Source organism: Amblyraja radiata, chromosome 13, assembly GCF_010909765.2.
Source record: "Amblyraja radiata isolate CabotCenter1 chromosome 13, sAmbRad1.1.pri, whole genome shotgun sequence".
NCBI classification, from domain to species: domain Eukaryota; kingdom Metazoa; phylum Chordata; class Chondrichthyes; order Rajiformes; family Rajidae; genus Amblyraja; species Amblyraja radiata.
The window spans coordinates 28,452,758-28,471,961 of record NC_045968.1 but is presented as its reverse complement, the minus strand read 5'-3'; the positions used below and the strand labels follow the sequence as shown (position 1 = coordinate 28,471,961).

General features: G+C 46.2%; 1 protein-coding gene across 2 annotated transcripts in view; it reads left to right on the top strand.

Moving 5' to 3' along the window:
- The window catches only part of ankmy1 (ankyrin repeat and MYND domain containing 1), a 57,879-nt gene that overhangs the window by 22,493 nt on the left and 16,182 nt on the right, over window positions 1-19,204 (top strand). For both annotated transcript variants that reach the window (XM_033031526.1, XM_033031527.1), the window contains exons 8-12: window positions 166-315; window positions 3,248-3,400; window positions 4,791-4,898; window positions 13,075-13,206; window positions 18,032-18,145. In XM_033031526.1, coding sequence (XP_032887417.1) covers window positions 166-315; window positions 3,248-3,400; window positions 4,791-4,898; window positions 13,075-13,206; window positions 18,032-18,145 — 657 coding nt within the window. The remainder of the gene's footprint in view (window positions 1-165; window positions 316-3,247; window positions 3,401-4,790; window positions 4,899-13,074; window positions 13,207-18,031; window positions 18,146-19,204) is intronic.

The following is a 19,204-nucleotide window of genomic DNA, read 5'->3' as shown; positions in this document are numbered from 1 at the left end:
GGCAATGGACATATCTGTAATGTACCACCAACCCCTCCATCTCCTGGCCTCAAGCTCAACAGAAGGAGTGTGAAGAGTGAAAGCATAACATTTTAATACAATACAACGCATGAAAACCAAATACAGGTGAACATAAGGACAATGTGTTTTGTTTTCTGCTTGCAGAAGGAAGGAATGAATGGACTGCTCCCACTCCACATTGCTGCCAATCTCCCAGGCAAGAGAGGTGTGCAGATTACAGAGCTCCTGCTGAACGCTGGCGCAAACCCTGATTTAGGAGCAGAGGACAGCGATGAGATCTACGGGCCTGATCAGGTACCATGTTCAATGGCTGATCCCACACTGCTTAGACATTGTAGGACAAAACAGAGGATTCACACAGTTATGCCAGGATCAAAAGTGACTGAGAGACCCTGGCCAACCTCTCCAGATTTTGTTGGCCTGTTTCTAAACCAAGACAGCACCTTGTGCCAACATGGGCAAAGGGGGCTGGTGCGAGTAAGCACCTGGGAAGCAGCAGTTTGAATGTTCACCAAGATCAAAATGAGGAAGGCCAGCTAGGCTAGTGTTGACACAGAGGTAACATCTCAATCTATTCAAAGATAGACAACTGCTCGGCTCTCTGGCAAAGGTCTAGGTAGCAAGAGGGGCAATGCTGGACTTGGGCTTTACAAAAAGCATTCTCCCATTAGAAAATCACAGAAGTGATATGGTTCTTTCATAGAACACCAGCTGATGTCACTCAGTTCCCTCGGTCCAGCTGCGTTCACAGGCACAGAGACTTGCTCTACAGTTACTGGAGGTGCGTTGTGCACAAATTATGTTCATTTTCAACTGGATTTAGGAATAAGTTCAATAAGTATGTTGCACTTCCGAAGAAGAATTAGAGTCATCGAGTGATACAGCGTGGAAACTGGCCCTTCGGCCCAACTTGCCCACTCCGGCCAACATGCCCCAGCTACACCAGTCCCACCTGCCTGCGGTTGGTGCATATCCCTCCAAACCTGTCCTATCCATGTACCTGTCTAACTGTTTCTTAAATGTTGGGATAGTCCCTGCCTCCTCAGGCAACTTGTTCCATACACCCGCCACCCTTTGTGTGAAAGAGTTACCCCTCAGATTCCTATTAAATCTTTCCCCCTTCACCTTAAACCTATGTCCTCTGGTTCTCGACTCATCTACGCTAGGCAAGAGACTCTGTGCATCTACCCGATCTATTCCTCTCCTGATTTTATACACCTCTATAAGATCAGCCCTCATCCTCCTGCGCTCCAAGGAATAGAGTCCCAGCCTACTCGACCTCTAGTCCTAGCAGCATCCACATGTATCTTCTCTGTACCTTTCCACTTTGACAACATCTTTCTTATAACATGGTGCCCAAAACTGAACACAATACTCTAAATGCGGCCTCACCAGCTTCTTATACAACAGCTACATGATCTCCCAACTTCTATACTCAAAACTCTGACTGATGAAGGCCAATGTGCCAAAAGCCTTTTTGACCATCCTATCTACCTGTGACCATCTTCAAGGAATCATGTACCTGCACTCCTAAATCCCTCTGCTCTACAACACTCCCCACAACCCTACCATTCACTGTGTAGGTCCTGCCCTTGTTAGACTTCCCAAAATGCAACACCTCACATTGCTCTGTATTAAATTCCATCAACCGTTCCTCAGCCCACCTGGCCAATCAATCAAAATCCTGCTGCAATTTTTCACAACCATCCTCACGATCTGCAAAACCACCCACTTTTGTATCATCAGCAAACTCGCTCCTCTTCCCATTTATGTTCTCATCTGAATTATTGATATAGATGGCAAATGTAGTTGACAAATTCTAAGACATCATCCTAAAATAAGACCATAGACATCTAGAACCAAAGTTGGGTATCATGTTTCCTTGCTCTGGACTTTCTTATTGGGGTTTCACCAATTGATTTTCTTGAGGAATTGGAAGAAACTGTTCATAGGAACAACGGCAGATCCGCTAACAGTGTGAGAGGCAAGATCATTTCCCTGCTACATTGCAGTATAGGGTTAAAGGTCCGTGGTGTTCCTCCTTTGGAACCCAAGTCTGCAGTCCAGATCCAAATGTTTACCTAACCATTGGTGGCCTTCAAAGGGCTTTGCCCTGAAGTTACAAAGTCTGGCAGCCACGATGCAGCTTGGTTCACAACCCTCCCTTATCTTTATTCTGAAGACCAATGTACTCTTTGTTTTCAATCCTGAAAAGGGCTTAAAATGAAAAGAAAATGGGCAGTAATGGAAAAAGTAAGGATGACATGAAAGGAAACCTGGGAGACTTGGTGATATCAAAGTTCAGTATATCCAATTCATGCAAACCAAAAATTATCCAAAATAGCGACTTCTCTGACCCTGGCTCTAATAGAAAGTGTGCTTTGTTTGCCCATAATGACAACCCTTCACAAAATAATATTTTAGTTCAGTAAGTGTGAGGAGGGTAGTTTAGTGACATAACAACACTATTGGATCTCAATCAGATTTCAGAGACCTTTTGTCAGATCACTGCTTGAGTGTCACATCCAGTTCCAATTGACAAGCCCATGAATGTTACCATTCTCTCACTTCACTTTCCCTTTCTTCTGAAGCTCTAAGCTTTCCTTCACCATTCCTCTCTTCCTTTTGCAAGCTTAGCACTATTTTCACCTCGTACTCTACCTCTCATCTTCTGCCTTTCTTGTAACCATCAGCTCTTTTCCCTTTCCGACTGGTTGCATTGGCTCAGTGACCACATTGTTCTGCATTGTAGATGGCACGATATAAGCAGCAGGCCGGGACATCGAGGATTCCACTGTGGTAAAGAGGGAGGTGTAGCCTTTTCATTGAGATATTACACAAATCTCTTCTTGTGACTTCTACAGTTGGATGATCAGCCATGATCATATTGAATGGCGGTGCAGGCTCGAAGGGCCGAATGGCCTACTCCTGCACCTATTTTCTATGTTTCTAGGTTTCTAAAGACCCAGCGCAATACTGAGGAAAACAAGGTGCATTCTTCTAGGCTGCAGGCCAACTTTGCAACTTAAACCGAACTACCAAGAAATACTTTAACTCATCCTGCTTGGTATTTCTGACAATTTGGTACGAATGATTTGACACTTCACTAATGCTTTTCTTGGGTATAGAACCAAACTGAGTAGATGGTGTTAAGCCATGAGCTGATGATGAGACCGACAGGTGGGAGGGTCTGTGCACAAACACAAGTTTTTCTTTCCTTTAACAGAAATCTGACCCAGAGTTGTCGACCGGGTTTGTTGCGAAAAGCCCCAATCAGTTAGGTGTCCCGAAGCATTACCACAGCCCGTCTGAAATCATGCCTAAAGTGGATGGACGAACCGCATTGCATATTGCTTGTCAACGTGAAGACGACTACAAGGTAAAGAAATATAATGGCACCACCTGACACACAAATCTTGCGTGCGGACATTTTCTAACACAGTGGAGACACAAGAGATTGCACCTTCTGGAACTGGAGAAAAAAAAACTACTGCGAGAACTCAGCGGGTTAAGCAGCACCTGTGGAGGGAAAGGGACAGGTTGATGTTTTGGGTCGCGATGCCGCATCAGGAATGAATGCTGGTTCACTACCAAAAATGTTGACAGTCCCTTTGCCTCCAAAGCTGCTGCATACCCTCCCATTCAGCCAGCAATATATTTATAACAATCTAATGGATCTTTTAACAAGTGCTTTGGTTAGTTTTTTAGCATTGACACTTACACATCAGTGGTGTGGTAAAATTTTGGGTTTCTGGAGTCATAGACTGATACAGCACAGAGATAGGCCCGTCGGCCCAGCTAGACCATGCTGACCGAGGTGCCCCATCTACAATAGTCCCACCTGCCCACATTTGGCCCATATCTCTCTAAACCTTTCCTATCCGTGTACCTGTCCAAATGTCTTTCAAATGTTGTTATAGTTTCTGCCTCACCAACCTCCTCCAGCAACTCATTCCAGATAACCACCACCTTCTGCGTGAAAAAGTTGCCCCTCAGATTCCTATTAAATCTTTCCTGTCTCACCTTAAACCATATCCTCTAGTTCTTGATTCCCCTACTCCCGATAAAAGACTCTTTGCATCCACCCTACCTGTTCCCCTCATGGTCTTAAACACCTCTTTATGATTACTTCTCATCCTCCTACAATCCAAGGAATACACTCCTAGCTGCCCACTGTCTCTCTATAAATTGGGTATTCAAGTCCTGGCAAAATCCTCGCAAATCTTCATTGCACTCTTTCCACAATGCTCCAACTGTTGTCTCACCAGCAGCTTGTGCAGCTGTAACATAACATCCCAATCTCTATACTCAAAACCCTGACTGATGAAGGCCAATCTGCTGATAGCCTTCTTGATTACCCTATCAACTACCTATGATGATTCTTTCAAGGAACTATGTATCTGCACTCCTGGACCCCTCTGCTCTACAACACTGCCCAGGGACCTGCCATTTATTTTGAACGTCCTGCCCTGGTTAGACTTCCCAAAATGTAACACCTTGCACTTATCTGCATTAAATCCGTTAACAATTCCTATGCTCACGTGCCCAACTGATCAAGATCCTGCTGAAATCTTTGACAACCCCTATCTACAATACCATTCACTTTCATTAACGACAAACCTTATAAACTCTTATCCAAATCACTGATATAGATGGAAAACAGCACCGAACCCTGAGTGTTTGCACAGAGAGTTTGTGCATCCATACAGTCATCGAGACCATTAGTTCCTGCAGGTTATTTATTGATAATGACTTTGTTGCTTCCTCAGCATGCTCATCAGATTGTTCAACATCTCCTGAAGCACAAGGCAAATCCCAATTTATTATGGAGTGGCCACTCGCCCTTATCGTTAGCCATCGCCAGTGGAAACGATCTGGTTTGTATTTCCTTTGAATGCTTTGTAAATATGAATTCTTGCTCAGCCGTCTAGTCAAAATGCTGGTGGCCTTTCGTAATCTATATCCCCACAATCTACCCAATATAAAATATCCGCCTCTGCCAAGGACCCTGCTGGAAGACAGGCTTGGTACAATACATCCTAGTTAATTGCCAACACTGCCATTTGTATACAACCTGTGAGGCAAGGAAATGGAGCCTTAGCTGGGCATAGGGCTGCCATCTGGCATTGATCTGCCCCTTCAGCATGGTAGAAATGGGAAAATGCTCCCTTCTCCTCCTTTTCTTTTTCTAGTTGTGGGTGGGAAGGGGATTGACAGTTTCGCGGGATTATTCTGGTTTCAAGTTTCTGCAGGACTCACTTATTAGGCAGTTCCTCGAGTTCGAGGATGATGATTCCATTCAAGTTCAGAGGGTTCTGACATGGCTGAAGAGGCCAATGTGGGAGCCTCAGACACCTCTCACAATCGGGACAGAAGGTGGCTGATGACGGATAGAGTCATAAAGTCATCACAGACACAGGCCCATTGGTCCAACTCATCCATGCCTAGTTGTCGATCCCATTTGCCTGTGTTCGGTCCATATCCCTCTAAACCTTTTCTATCCATGTGCCTGTCCAGATAGTTTGTGAGGTAGTGCACTCCTTACACAGTCCCTCTATGTGGACTATATTGATGGACTCAGCAATTCTTGGTTCAGTGATACATGAATTTAATACTCTCTAAAATCCTCCTTTTGGAGAGTCATGGAACGGAGACACTCAGGAATCGGTGGGAACGTTACACTTTTTCAAGGAGCACATATTTGATTCTTTATCTTTGTCCACCTGGAATCTCTTCCCAGTTGGAATAGTGCCTGTTTCGCGAGTCTGCTGTCGAGCACGAGAAAAGCAGAGCGTGCCAATCAGAGTTGACAGGCGTAACAGGTCTCATTACTGGAGATATTGTCCATGAAGAAGACATGGGCACTGGTTCACTTATCCTTCAAGTGGACTTGGAGAGGACCCTGCAGAATAGTGACTTGCCAGCAGGTGATGCCAGTGTACTGTGTATCTGTACAGAGTGTGTTATTCCCCTCTGTCAGCACACGTCAGTACTGCAGCTTGGTAGGGTTAAGAATACAGGTGTACTTAGAAAATGATCGCAGTGCAGGAACAGAACACAGAATTTAACACAGAAACATCGATAATATTCAACAAGAATAGTAAGATTAAACGAGAACTTACCAGTTTGAAGTTTGATCGTTATTTTATGAGGAGTAACGTTGAGGGAATACGTGAAGAACCCCGCCAGGACGCATGCATGTCATTCTTCAAAGCAGCAGTGTGAAATCACAGATAACTGTAATGACTAAACATAGTAAGATTAGAGAAGAGATACCAGTTGAGTATATGATCAAGGGTGGGAGCGGAGGGCACGTATTCCCTCAACGTTACTCCTCATAAAATAACGATCAAACTTCAAACTGGTAAGTTCTCGTTTAATCTTACTATTTTACATCGGAGTCACGTGAGTGACTACGTGAAGATTTTAAAGCTCTGATTTCATGCCGTGGAAACGAGTCCATGCATCACATCTGCCTTGATTATGGGGAGAATAGAGTTAACATCATTAGACATCAATACGATATCGAAACCCAACGATAAAAATATAAACACCAATTATTGCCCCTATTTATGGGGTAAATGATATTACAGAACTTAAATTTGTTTCTGCAAATGTTCCAGGTTCAATGACTGGTTTGTTATAAAGTCGTTGGAAAAATTCCTCCGTTGACCATCCTGCTGTCTTGAGGATTTGGTCCATAGGAACGTCCAACTTCATAGCTGCCGATGTAGCTGCAGCCCTGGTGGAGTGAGAGTTAAAAATGCTAGTGTCTACTCCAGCCTTTATTAGGACCTGTTTTAGCCATCTAGAGATGGTCTGGACTGTCACTGTTTTGAGTGGCTGTTTGTAGCTGATTAAGTGACTTATCTTCCCTCTGATGATCTTAGTATACTCCATATATAATAGTAAGTGTGTTACAATACAAAGACGACCATCTGTCGGGTAGGCCCTGAATTCTGTTTTTAGGCCTGCTGACCCCTGTCTGTTCTGTTTGACTATTTCATTGATGTGAAAAGTTAAATTTCCAGATGAATAATCATGTTGTCCAACCTTTGTTTCTGTTGTGACTGGACCCTAAGTGCCGTGACCAAGGCCATCAGCATGACTGTTTTCATAGTCAGTTTCTGTAGGGACAGAGCTGTAGCTGAAGACCAGTTTCTTAACATGGTCAGTACAATGCTCACATCCCATATATGGGAGTACCTGGTTCTTGGTGGATTAATATTAAAATGCTCCTCATGAATTTGGTTACCAGGGTGTGTCCCAACAGAATGCCGCTCTGTTCCTTGCGACAGGTATGTTGACAGAGCACTTCTGGCGCAGTTGATGGCACTATGACTGAACCTCTCATCGTAATGGAGGCTTGCCAGGAATTCCAGAACAGACGGGATGTTCATAGATCTGTGGGTGATGTTTATTGTTGTGACAGTACTTCCCATTTCTTGATGACACCAAGTACTGATTTTTTGGTGGACTGTCTGTGGCCCGCTGAAATAATTCCACATTCGGTCCGTCAGCCCCAGGTGTAGTAGAGGTGCTTTCAACTCTATAAATTAATAGGTTTATATAATTATGACATGGGTAACTCCCCTTGTTGCGGGAAGAACCAGTAAATCAGGTCTATGATGGATGGTGATGCATGGTTCTAAAACCATGTCGATATCACCGGGACCCATGGTTGAGTAGGCCAATCAGGTACTATCAAAATACCAGACGCGGAGTCTACTGTTTATTCCTAAATACCCGACTGATGAGGCAGAAGGAGGGAATGCATAAATAATCCCCCAATGCAGCGAAGATGCATCTGTAGCCACTGCCCCAGGTTCTGGTTCCCAAGAACATAATTCGATAACTGGTGAGAGCATGGATGTGAATAGGTCGTTATGTGGTGGTTCATACCGTGCTGTAATTCCAGCAATACATTTTTTATCCAACATCCATACAGTGTTTTCCTAGACTTAGCGTGACCTGTAGTCTGCCACTAAATTCAGTTTACCTGCTAAGTTGGTAGCTGATATCCAAATATCTTTCTGGATACACTATTGCCAAATTGTGTTGGCCAGATAGTCACATGGTGTCGATATGTTTCCACCCATATGGTTGACATATGCTACCACGGTGGTGTAGTCAATTTGTAGTCTAACATACTGGTGATAACCCAGAACAATATGACTTAAAGCCATGGCATGCACTCAACTTCCCCAGGTATTTATGCCCAGCGTTTGTAATGATGCCTCCTGTGTATTCCATCTTCCCCACAGCTGGAGATGGAATTAGTAGCATCCCAATCCAAGTGCCCATCAGTATGTAGTTCCATAGACGGGTAGCTGTTAATGTTTGGATTGGAACAATGCCTAATGTTATGTTTCCACCATTTTAGTACCATAGTGGCCTCTGTTGGTAGATTCACTGGTCTGTCAGGATGACCCCCATAATTATTGAGTGCACGCATGATCGCGCTCAGTAATTTGATAATGTAAAGGTCCGATTTATGTGGCTGGAACACAGCCACTAAAATGCCAATTATTCTACTACCAGTCTGATGGATGGTTTAGTTTACTGCAAGCCTCCATTAAGGCTGTACCCTTTCTTACGGCAAGTCACTGACATGTGAACTGTGTTAAGGGTGAACCGCAGATGATCCCTTGTGTTAAATACATCTGTGGTCACCTCCAATGAGTACTGTATAGCAAGCATATTTTAATACGATGCTTGCCATGTAGTACCCTAGGATCAATACCTTTGCAGTAACAAAGGTTCCCATCTAGTAATTAATATAAAGTACGAAAGTATTCAAATTAGTCAAACCTATGATGATGTGGCAACCACCATCTATATTATGATAAAGATTTTTGGACACGAATTCCTGTGATTCGTGTTGGATGTCCTCCATTACTCCTATTTTATTTGGGCACTGAATTTCAGCAAGTGCTTTTGATTATTTCTTTGCCTGTAAGCATGAACATTCAGTTCGGTACATGCTGAACTGGAGGATTATGTTTTGAATAATTCTATGGTATAACCCTATACTTCTGAAATATAAGTGTCGGTAGTAATTTATTCTATGCATCCAGATAGAACTGTAATCTCCCACCAACCTCGTAAGGAGCCAGACCCACCTTCCTCCATGGTTACTATTAGTAGGTTTGTTACTATTTCGGCATCCTCCGTGATCGTTGAGGTGCCGGTGTCTGGATCTGTAGTTGGGTCTGTGTTCAGGGTTAGCGCATTCCCCAGGAAGTAGTTTTTAGATGTTGCTTTAATGTGCCCCAGGGTTCCCTCTATGTCAAGTTCTTTACCTGTTAAGATAAGATGCCTCCAAATTTTAATATTGGTGGTATGGAGGTTCCAGGTTAGCATAGGCCTGCAAATTAGCGTCAAAAGCCGGTTGGATGGACTTTTTCCTAATGCTGTTTACTCGTATTGGTAGTTTGCAAAATAAGGCCAGTGCATCCTGGTGATCTAGTGTCATGTCCTTTTGTTTATAGTGCGGGCGAACCCGTCCCGCTGTTAGGACTTTTAGAACTTTCTTTCGTTTCAATTCCCTGCCCTGCCATGTTTTCAAATACACTGGTTGATACTGGGAACATTCAGTGTTTTGCAGTTCCCTGATGGTAAGTGTCTTCCAATAGGTTTTCTGCACCCCATGTGCACTAGGGGTATGTTCTGCACCCCTGTTCAGGTAACGCAGCCCAGAATTGACCCCCTATACTCCCCTCTGATGAGGGAGAACACTGTGCAGCCCTACAAGAGGTACTGCTGTAGGACTTACTAGCTGCCCCCTGTGACTAGTCTCCATCTCCCGAGTCTGCCACTTACCTGCTCCAACAGCCGCTCCAGCTGGCTCCGATGCTCTCGGGCACCCAACCGGCTCCAATGCACATGGTCACTGGCCATCGCGGCTGCTCCTGAAGCCGCTACTCCTGAGGCCGCTCTTGCTCCAGTTCCTGCAGCCACTCAACCCGGCTCCAATGCTCACGGGCACTGGCCGTCGCGGCTGCTCCTGAAGCCGCTCCTGCTCCAGCTCCTGCAGCCAGCCCAGGATTGACCCTCGGTGTTCCCCTCTGATGAGGGAGAAACACTGTGTAGCCCTACACGAGGTACTGCTGTGGGGCTTACTAACTGCCCACTGTGGGTAGACTCCATCTCCCGGTGCCTGCCACTTTGGGGTATTTCCTCCAGCAGCCGTTCCAACTGGCTCTCATGCTCTCGGGCATAGGCCACTCCCGGCTGCTGCTGATCCTGCAGCCGCTCCAACCGGCTCTAATGCTCACGGGCACTGGCCGTCGCGGCTGCTTGAAGCTGGTCCTCCTGCAGCCGCTCCAACCGGCTCCAATGCTCACGGGCACTGGCCGTCGCGGCTGCTTTGTTCCCCGCTCCCAGCCGCTCAAACCGGCTCCAATGCGCACGGGCACTGGCCGCTCGCGGCTATTCAGAGTCGGACTCCTCGGAGTCAACGACCCTGTTAGTTTTTGCTGCCCTCTCCCGCCCGGCCGGGGCCGATGCGGGAGCGAAGTCGGGCACAGCTGTTCCTATTACGGGAGATGAGCGTGCCTTTGGCTGCTGCTGCCGGCTGCCCGCTACTCCGCGGTTCTCCCCCGCCAGCTTTCCCGCAGCCTTCGTGGATCTGGTCCATGTCTCCACCTAAAAGGTAAGTGGAAGGAACGCAGAGTCTCCTTACCTGCTGTTCCCGGCTTTCAAATTTTGCCGCTAAGGGAACGTCGTTCCCCCTGCTGTGACTCGTTGCAATGCGTTTAGCGATATGACACGCATGCGTCCTGGCGGGGTTCTTCACGTAGTCACTCACGTGACTCCGAAGTAAAATTGTAAATATATTGAACAAAATGCATTTCAGTGCTGTGGGAAATGGAGTCCTTTGACGAGTGGGGAAGGGCACATTAGACAATGGCCTCTTCCATGAATCTGATTCTCTAAAGCTCTGATAGCCATCCAGATATTATCAATGAAGATAGAACCAGGATAAATGCTTCAGATAAGGCTGCAGCGAATCGTCCGATCAGATGAGAAGGTTATTACATAGAAACATAGAAACATAGAAAATAGGTGCAGGAGGAGGCCATTCGGCCCTTCGAGCCAGCACCGCCATTCATTGTGATCATGGCTGATCGTCCCCAATCAATAACCCGTGCCTGCCTTCTCCCCATATCCCTTGACTCCACTAGCCCCTAGAGCTCTATCTAACTCTCTCTTAAATCCATCCAGTGATTTGGCCTCCACTGCCCTCTGTGGCAGGGAATTCCATAAATTCACAATTCTCTGGGTGAAAATGTTTTTTCTCACCTCAGTCTTAAATTACCTCCCTTTATTCTAAGACTGTGGCCCCTGGTTCTGGACTCGCCCAACATTGGGAACATTTTTCCTGCATCTAGCTTGTCCAGTCCTTTTATAATTTTATATGTTTCTATAAGAAATCCCCTCATCCTTCTAAATTCCAGTGAATACAAGCCTAGTCTTTTCACTCCAGTGAATACAAGCCTATTGGCTGCAACCTTCCCTCCATTGACGAACTGTACACTGCAAGGGCCAGGAAGCGAGCGGGTAAGATCATCTCTGACCCCTCTCACCCTGGCCACAAACTCTTTGAATCACTTCCCTCTGGAAGGTGACTCCGGACTGTGAAAGCTGCCACAGCCAGACATAAAAACAGCTTTTTTCCACGAGTAGTAACTCTACTCAATAACCAAATATCTGTAGCCTCCTTTTGCTCTGGTATTTTATTTAATTCACATGTTTAATCAATAATGTTTTATTATTAATGGTTTATGTATCATTCTTAACTGTCACTATGTCATGTTGTCGCTTGCGGACGGAGCACCAAGGCAAATTCCGTGTATGTGAATACTTGGCCAATAAACTTATTCATTCATAAACAATCTTTCAGCAAAGCTGGGAAAAATTAGAGATAATAGTTTTAGGATATCGGGGGGGGGGGGGGGGGGGGGGGGAGAGAGAACAAAATAAATCTCTGAGGTGGAGTAGGAGGTATTTACACAACAGCGTCTGTTTCCATAAGGCTGACCATGAGATCTGCAGCTGCAGTTGATACAATCACAGATCCTAGCTCCTAAATCGCCCACTGAAGAAGGGTCTCGACTCGAAGTGTCACCCATTCCTTCTCTCCAGAGATGCTGCCTGTCCCGCTGAGTTACTCCAGCTTTTTGTGTCTATCTTTGGTTTAAACCAGCATCTGCAGTTCCTTCTTACACATGTCTATCTTGCTTGGAGCAAGCTTCCAACAACAAAGAGTAACCTGACGAGGTTAATCTTTTCAGGGAAAAGTTTTTGCAAAATTACATATTATAAATCATATCCATGCATCTTTCTGGACATCAGGCCAGCATCCTTAAAACTCTCAAAAGGTGCCAGTCATTTAGTTTAGTTTAGGGGGACAGTGCGGAAACAGGCCTTTAAGCCCCCCGACACTGCGCCAACCAGCGATCCCCGCACACCAGCAATATCCTAAACACAAGGAACAATTTACCATTTTACCAAAACCAATTAACCTATGTCTTTGGAATGTGGGAGGAAACCGGAGCACCCGAAGAAAACCCAAGCACGTCATGGGGAAAATCGTACAAATTCCGTACAGACTGCACCCGTAGTCAGGATTGCACCCGGGTCTCTGGCGCTGTAAAACCGCAACTCTACTGCTGCGCCACCGTGCCGATCTCTTTTGGGATTACTCATTCTCCAAAGTTTTTCTTAGTCTCAATCAGACACTCCCTGTCAGAAGGTACACAAAAATGCTGGAGAAACTCAGCAGGTGCAGCAGCATCTATGGAGCGAAGGAAATAGGCAACGTTTCGGCCCGAAACGTTGCCTATTTCCTTCGCTCCATAGATGCTGCTGCACCCGCTGAGTTTCTGCAGCATTTTTGTGTACCTTCGATTTTCCAGCATCTGCAGTTCCTTCTTGAACACCCCTCTCAGAACACTGACAACAACTCTCACCCCATTGTTGCTGTAAAGTTTTATACCCTGTTGAACGGCAGGCATTGAGTAATCATCTAACTCTCTTCCTCCTCTACAGGCAGTGGACGAGCTGTTGGCCAACGGGGCAGATCCCAACCTGCCTCTCACCCACGGCTTGGGCAATGCCCTGAGCGTGGCACTGAGCACCAAATATGAGGACAAGAGAAACCTGCAGGGCAGAGTGGATTTGGTAAGTGTCGGGGCTGATCCGGTAAATGCTGTAACACTGACAAGACTCTTCAGCACAGATAATCTCTGACACAGAGTGTTGGTCAATGTGGGTGGGTGAACTTGAGGTATCCCAGTGTCCTGCCATTAATTTAACTAGTTTGTCAGTACGAAAGATAAATTCTGTTTCCCTAATCTAGCTGCACAGACTCCAGCGACATAATACATGTAGTTCTGCTACAACTCGTGTTTTCGTAACACAAATTGGATACAGCCCAAGTGATGAATCAGGGAACATTATTTGCATTATGTGGGCCGAATCGCTTATATGATTTTGATCAGGAACTAGAGAACCACTTAAAAACCACTTTGACAATCAGAAAAATAGATAATTGACAATCAGAAAAATAGCTGTTTTGGATTTTAACAGTACTGTATAGGGAGAAAGAAAATTGCTTGCCCACAGTAATCAGAACTCATTGTCTCTTAAGAGCACAGCTGCTGCTCTAACCACCGGGAGCCATTAAAATTGGCATGCGATGCTTCTATTGACACTTGTGTAACGATACTCTTTTAAACAAATTACTGCCTTTAGTATTTTTAGCTTGCAGTAACAAAAATAAATATTTTGCTATTGAAAGGCCTTTATTTTTGAAAATCCTGCAGGAAAAATAACATTGTTATTGCGAGTCTGAAACACTCTAGCCCCTAGCCCCCTATCCCCATTGACACAATTTTTTTTTATAAAGCAATTTTAGAAACATAGAATATAGGTGCACGAGGAGGCCATTTGGCCCTTCGAGCCAGCACCGCCATTCATTGTGATCATGGCTGATCATCCACAATCAGTAACCCGTGTCTGCCTTCTCCCCATATCCTTTGATTCCGCTAGCCCCTTGAGCTCATTCTAACTCTCTTTTAAATTCATCCAGTAAATTGGCCTCTACTGCCTTCTGTGGCAGAGAATTCCACAAATTCACAATTCTCTGGGTGAATTCACAACTTTCTGGGTGAATTCACAACTCTCTGGGTTTCTTTGGAATGCAATTATCGTGTTACAGCAGAACTACTTGCACATTCTCATGTTCAGAGATTGGCTTGACTGTGGGTATGCTGTCATTTAGCATACAATGAAATTTATTGTCAAATGGAGACCTGCAATATTTCTATGTAATATTCTGTAATGAAACGCTGTAGGATAGTTTGTGTAATGTATTATTCTGTAGTGTACAATTCTGCAATGTTATAAATTAAAGATAAGTGGTTAACTTATTGATATAGCTTTGTTAAAGTCAAATATAATACTGATAGACACAAAATGCTGGAGTAACTCAGCGGGACAGGCAGCATCTCTGGAGAGAAGGAATGGGTGTCGTTTCGGGTACTGCTAGTTATGCAATGCCGAATTAGGCTCTTCGGCCCACCATATCCATACTGACCTTCAAGTACCCATCTTCTTCCCATTTTTCAACACTATGTTTTTTGAGGTGTGTCATTGACATCTAATTGATAAAATCACATACAGTCAAGTCAAGTCAAGTCAAGTTTATTTGTCACATACACATACGAGATGTGCAGTGAAATGAAAGTGGCAATGCTCGCGGACTTTTGTGCAAAAAGACAAACAACCAAACAAACTATAAACACAATCATAACACACATATACCTTTACATAATAAATAATGGAAGGAAAAACGTTCAGTAGAGTTAGTCCCTGGTGAGATAGGCGTTTACAGTCCGAATGGCCTCTGGGAAGAAACTCCTTCTCAACCTCTCTGTTCTCACCGCATGGCAACGGAGTCATTTGCCTGACCGTAGCAGCTGGAACAGTCTGTTGCAGGGGTGGAAGGGGTCTCTCATGATATTGTTGGCTCTGGAGTTGCACCTCCTGATGTATAGTTCCTGCAGGGGGGCAAGTGAAGTTCCCATAGTGTGTTCGGCCGAACGCACTACTCTGCAGAGCCTTCTTGTCCTTGGCAGAGCAATTCCCAAACCAGATGGTAATGTTCCCGGACAAGATGCTTTCCACCGCCGCTGCGTAGAAGCACTGGAGGATCCTCGGAGACACTCTGAATTTCCTCAATTGCCTGAGGTGGTAAAGGCACTGCCTTGCCTTACTCACGAGTGCTGAGGCGTGTGATGCCCATGTCATATCCTCGGAGATGTGGACTCCCAGATATTTAAAAAAGTTCACCCTATCCACAGGATCCCCATTTATCCTCAATGGAGTGTACGTCCTCGGATGATGTGCCCTCCTAAAGTCCATGATCAGCTCCTTCGTTTTTTTGATGTTCAAGAGGAGGCTGTTATCCTGGCACCAGAGTGCTAGACCAGCCACCTCCTCCCGGTAGGCCTTCTCATCGTTGTCTGAGATCAGGCCCACCACCACAGTGTCATCAGCAAACTTAATTATTGAGTTGGAGCTGAACCTAGCCACACAGTCATGTGTGTACAGGGAGTACAATAGGGGGCTAAGGACGCAACCCTGGGGTGATCCTGTGCTCAGGGTGAGGGACTTCGATGTATTCCCTCCCATCTTGACTACCTGGGGCCTGGCGGTGAGAAAGTCCAGGACCCTGGCACACAGGGAGGTGTTGAGCCCCAATTCCATTAGCTTCCCGGCCAGTCTGGTGGGGACTATCGTGTTGAAGGCTGAACTGTAGTCTATGAACAGCATCCTCACGTAGCCCCCCTTCTGGCTGTCCAGATGGGAGAGAGCGGTGTGCAAGACCTGGGAGACCGCATCGTCCGTGGATCTGTTCGGACAGTATGCGAATTGCAACGGGTCCATGTTCTGAGGGAGGAAGGCGCAGATGTGTTTCTTCACCGGCCTCTCAAAGCATTTCATGACTACCGAGGTAAGGGCCACCGGACGGTAGTCATTCAGACAGGCTGGGGAGGCATTTTTAGGTACCGGTACAATGATAGATTTTTTGAAGCAGGCAGGGACCACGGACTTGTCCAGGGAGAGGTTGAATAATGTAGTGAGCACTGGAGCTAGCTGCGTAGCACAGGACGAGTACTCGCCCCGAGATGCCATCGGGGCCTGCAGGTTTCCTTGTGTTCACCCGTGTCAGAGCCCTCCTCACGTCGCGCTCGGACAGCGAAAATGTGTGCACATTCCTCCCTTCAGCTCGGTAGCCAGCCCGCTGGTGGTATTGTCGATAGTTGGCAGACCTGGGGTGGTGTTGCCCATCTCGAAACGAGCGTAAAAGGAGTTCAGGTCATCAGCTAGGGAGGTGCCGGCACTTGCGGATGAGGGAGGGGTGCTCCGGTAGTTGGTTACAGTCCGTAGCCCCTGCCACAGGCGTCTGGTGTCCTGCTGCTCCATCTGTAACTCCATCTTGTCTCTGTACCTCCTCTTTGCGTCCTTCACCGCCCTTCGCAGTCGGTAGGACTCTGCCTTGTAGACGTCCATGTTTCCTGATGCCAGGCCCGAGTTGTAGGCAGTGGTGCGACCATTCAAGGCCACACGAACAGACCTGTCTACCCAGGGTTTTTGGTTCGGAAAGGTGCTTACCCTTACCGTGGGGACGATGTTGTCGGTTACTGTTGCGATGAAGTCCGTGACTGCTTCCGCGAACTCACTGACGTCACTGGAACTTGCTTCGAACATATTCCAGTCGACATCACTCAGTGCATCTTGCAGCATGGCCTCTGACTGGTCGGACCACCGCTTTACGTCCCTCGTCTCTACCGCTTCCCGAACTATCCTCTGTTTATACTCCGGCAACAGGAAAATGGCAGCGTGGTCAGATTTTCCTAGGGGAGGGAGTGAAACGGCCTTGTAGCCTTTCCTGAACGGTGTGTAGCAGTGGTCCAAAGTTCTCTCCCCCCTGGTGGCACACGTGACGTGTTGGTAGAAGTTCGGCATGACCTTCTTGAGATTTGATTTATTAAAATCTCCAGCCACCACCATAGCCGCATCCGGGTACTTGTTTTGATGTCGACATAGCACATCATGTAGGGCCGATAGTGCCACGTCGGTGTCCGCCTGCGGTGGAATGTAGACGGCTGTGACGATCACTGAGCCGAACTCCCGGGGAAGGTAGAATGGGCAGCATGAGATCGTCAGGTGCTCCAGGTCCGGCGAGCAGGAACGGGAAAGCATCTTGATATTTCCAGGGTTGCACCAGTTGTTATTGGTCATGAAGCAGACCCCTCCACCCTTGGATTTCCCAGATGCTTCTGTTCTGTCAGCACGGTGGACAGTGAAGGACTCCGTTGGGCAGATTACCTGATCCGGAATCAGTGAGGTCAGCCATGTTTCAGTCAGGCAGAGGATGTTGCAGTCCCTTATGTCCCGCTGGAATCTGACCCTCGCCCTGAGGTCATCCAGCTTGTTTTCCACACGACTGGACATTCGCCAGAAGAATGCTGGGCAGAGGTGGACGAAAGGCTTGGGCTTTCAACCTATTCCGAATCCCCCCCCCCACCCCCCCCCCCACTTCCCTCGATGTTTTCTCCGGGTTTTCCTTGCAGCCGAATGCAGTCCTATGGTGTAACATCATTGTGGAATGATTTTGTTGTGTAACACTGCAGCGTTGATTCTTATCATTTTTTAGCATTTTAGTACAGGGGCCGCTTCCAGGACAGTGATGAGTCGATCTGTGTAGAGCCCCAGGCTCAACCACGCTCTTGGCCAATTTGCTGAGCTCAGCTAAGTAGGTTAACTTCAAGCCAGGCGGTATCCCGATTCTCTGCAGAGCCTGAAGGGTGGATGAGATTACAGCCTGGCTTGGCCAAGCTGCTTTCTGTTGACTAATAACCTGTATGTTTATAATGGCAGCATCTGTAGGAGGAGATGGAAATGTTGTCTATTTGACTTCCCATCCTCTTCTCCCTAGGTCGCCAAGTTAATCAAGGCTGGTGCCAATATCTTGATGCCCATCACAATTCAAGACAAGACCAATAAAGCTGTGGGAACAGCTCTAGACTACGGCCACTACAAATATTACCAGGTACACACACCATCCTAAAGAAGCCCCTGTGCCAAGCTCTCTGCAGTGTGTCTGCTGTGGCCCAGTGTGTAAAACCGACGATGTCAGAAGCTTGGGGATGCAAATCTCACACTGGGACTATCAGCGCAAAACGTAGAGCCATCAGTGTGGTGCTGATAGAACATTATACATGTGGACTTCCACCTAAAAGAGCAGTGGGCTTATCACCAAAGCCCTGTCCCCCCAACAGCATCCTTAATGAAACCGATAATCTGTCAGTGCTGTTTGTGGGAAATTGCGCTAATTGATCACAGCGTTTCTTACATTACACATCTTGTTAATGATAGTGCAGGCTGTAGCAGGACTGTTGTCTTGCTGTTTTGTAAATTAACCTAGAGACTTGTTAAAGTCAAATATAATACTGATAGACACAAAATGCTGGAGTAACTCAGCGGGACAGGCAGCATCCCTGGAGAGAAGGTAGAGTTCTAGAGTCATTGAGCCAAACAGCATGGAGACAGACAGCATCACCCATCGAGAACCCATTTTGTTTTCCTGGCATTTCCATCATCTCCCCTCGGGTTCGATCGGTCGGCCATCTATATGCCAGGGCACTTTAACATGGCCGATTAATAGGAAATTCATGCAGTCACGGACAACATGCAAACTCCACACGGACTGTACCAGTGGTCAGAATTAAAACCAGTTCACTGGAAATGTGAAGCAACAGCACTACTGACTGTGCCACCGCTTTATTGATTTTCATATTGATTAATACTGAATAATTTATAGAGAGGGTTATGAAGAGCGATGGTGACAAAGGAGAATAGAGTGCCTGCATTCTCTTTGAATATTCTGAAAGTTACACTTTTAGATATTTCCAGCTACAATTTTAGACATTACAAAATTTGCAAGATTAGAACATGTCTGTTAAACCACAGTTGTGAAGCTTTCCAATATCAAACACAGGGATTCGAGCCACATGGCCGGAAATGGATCTTGGAGTCCACTCTTTTTCAATTCTAATGGTTCTACCTTGGTGTGGAGGCCTTGTGCTGCACGAAACCCTTGGAATACAGT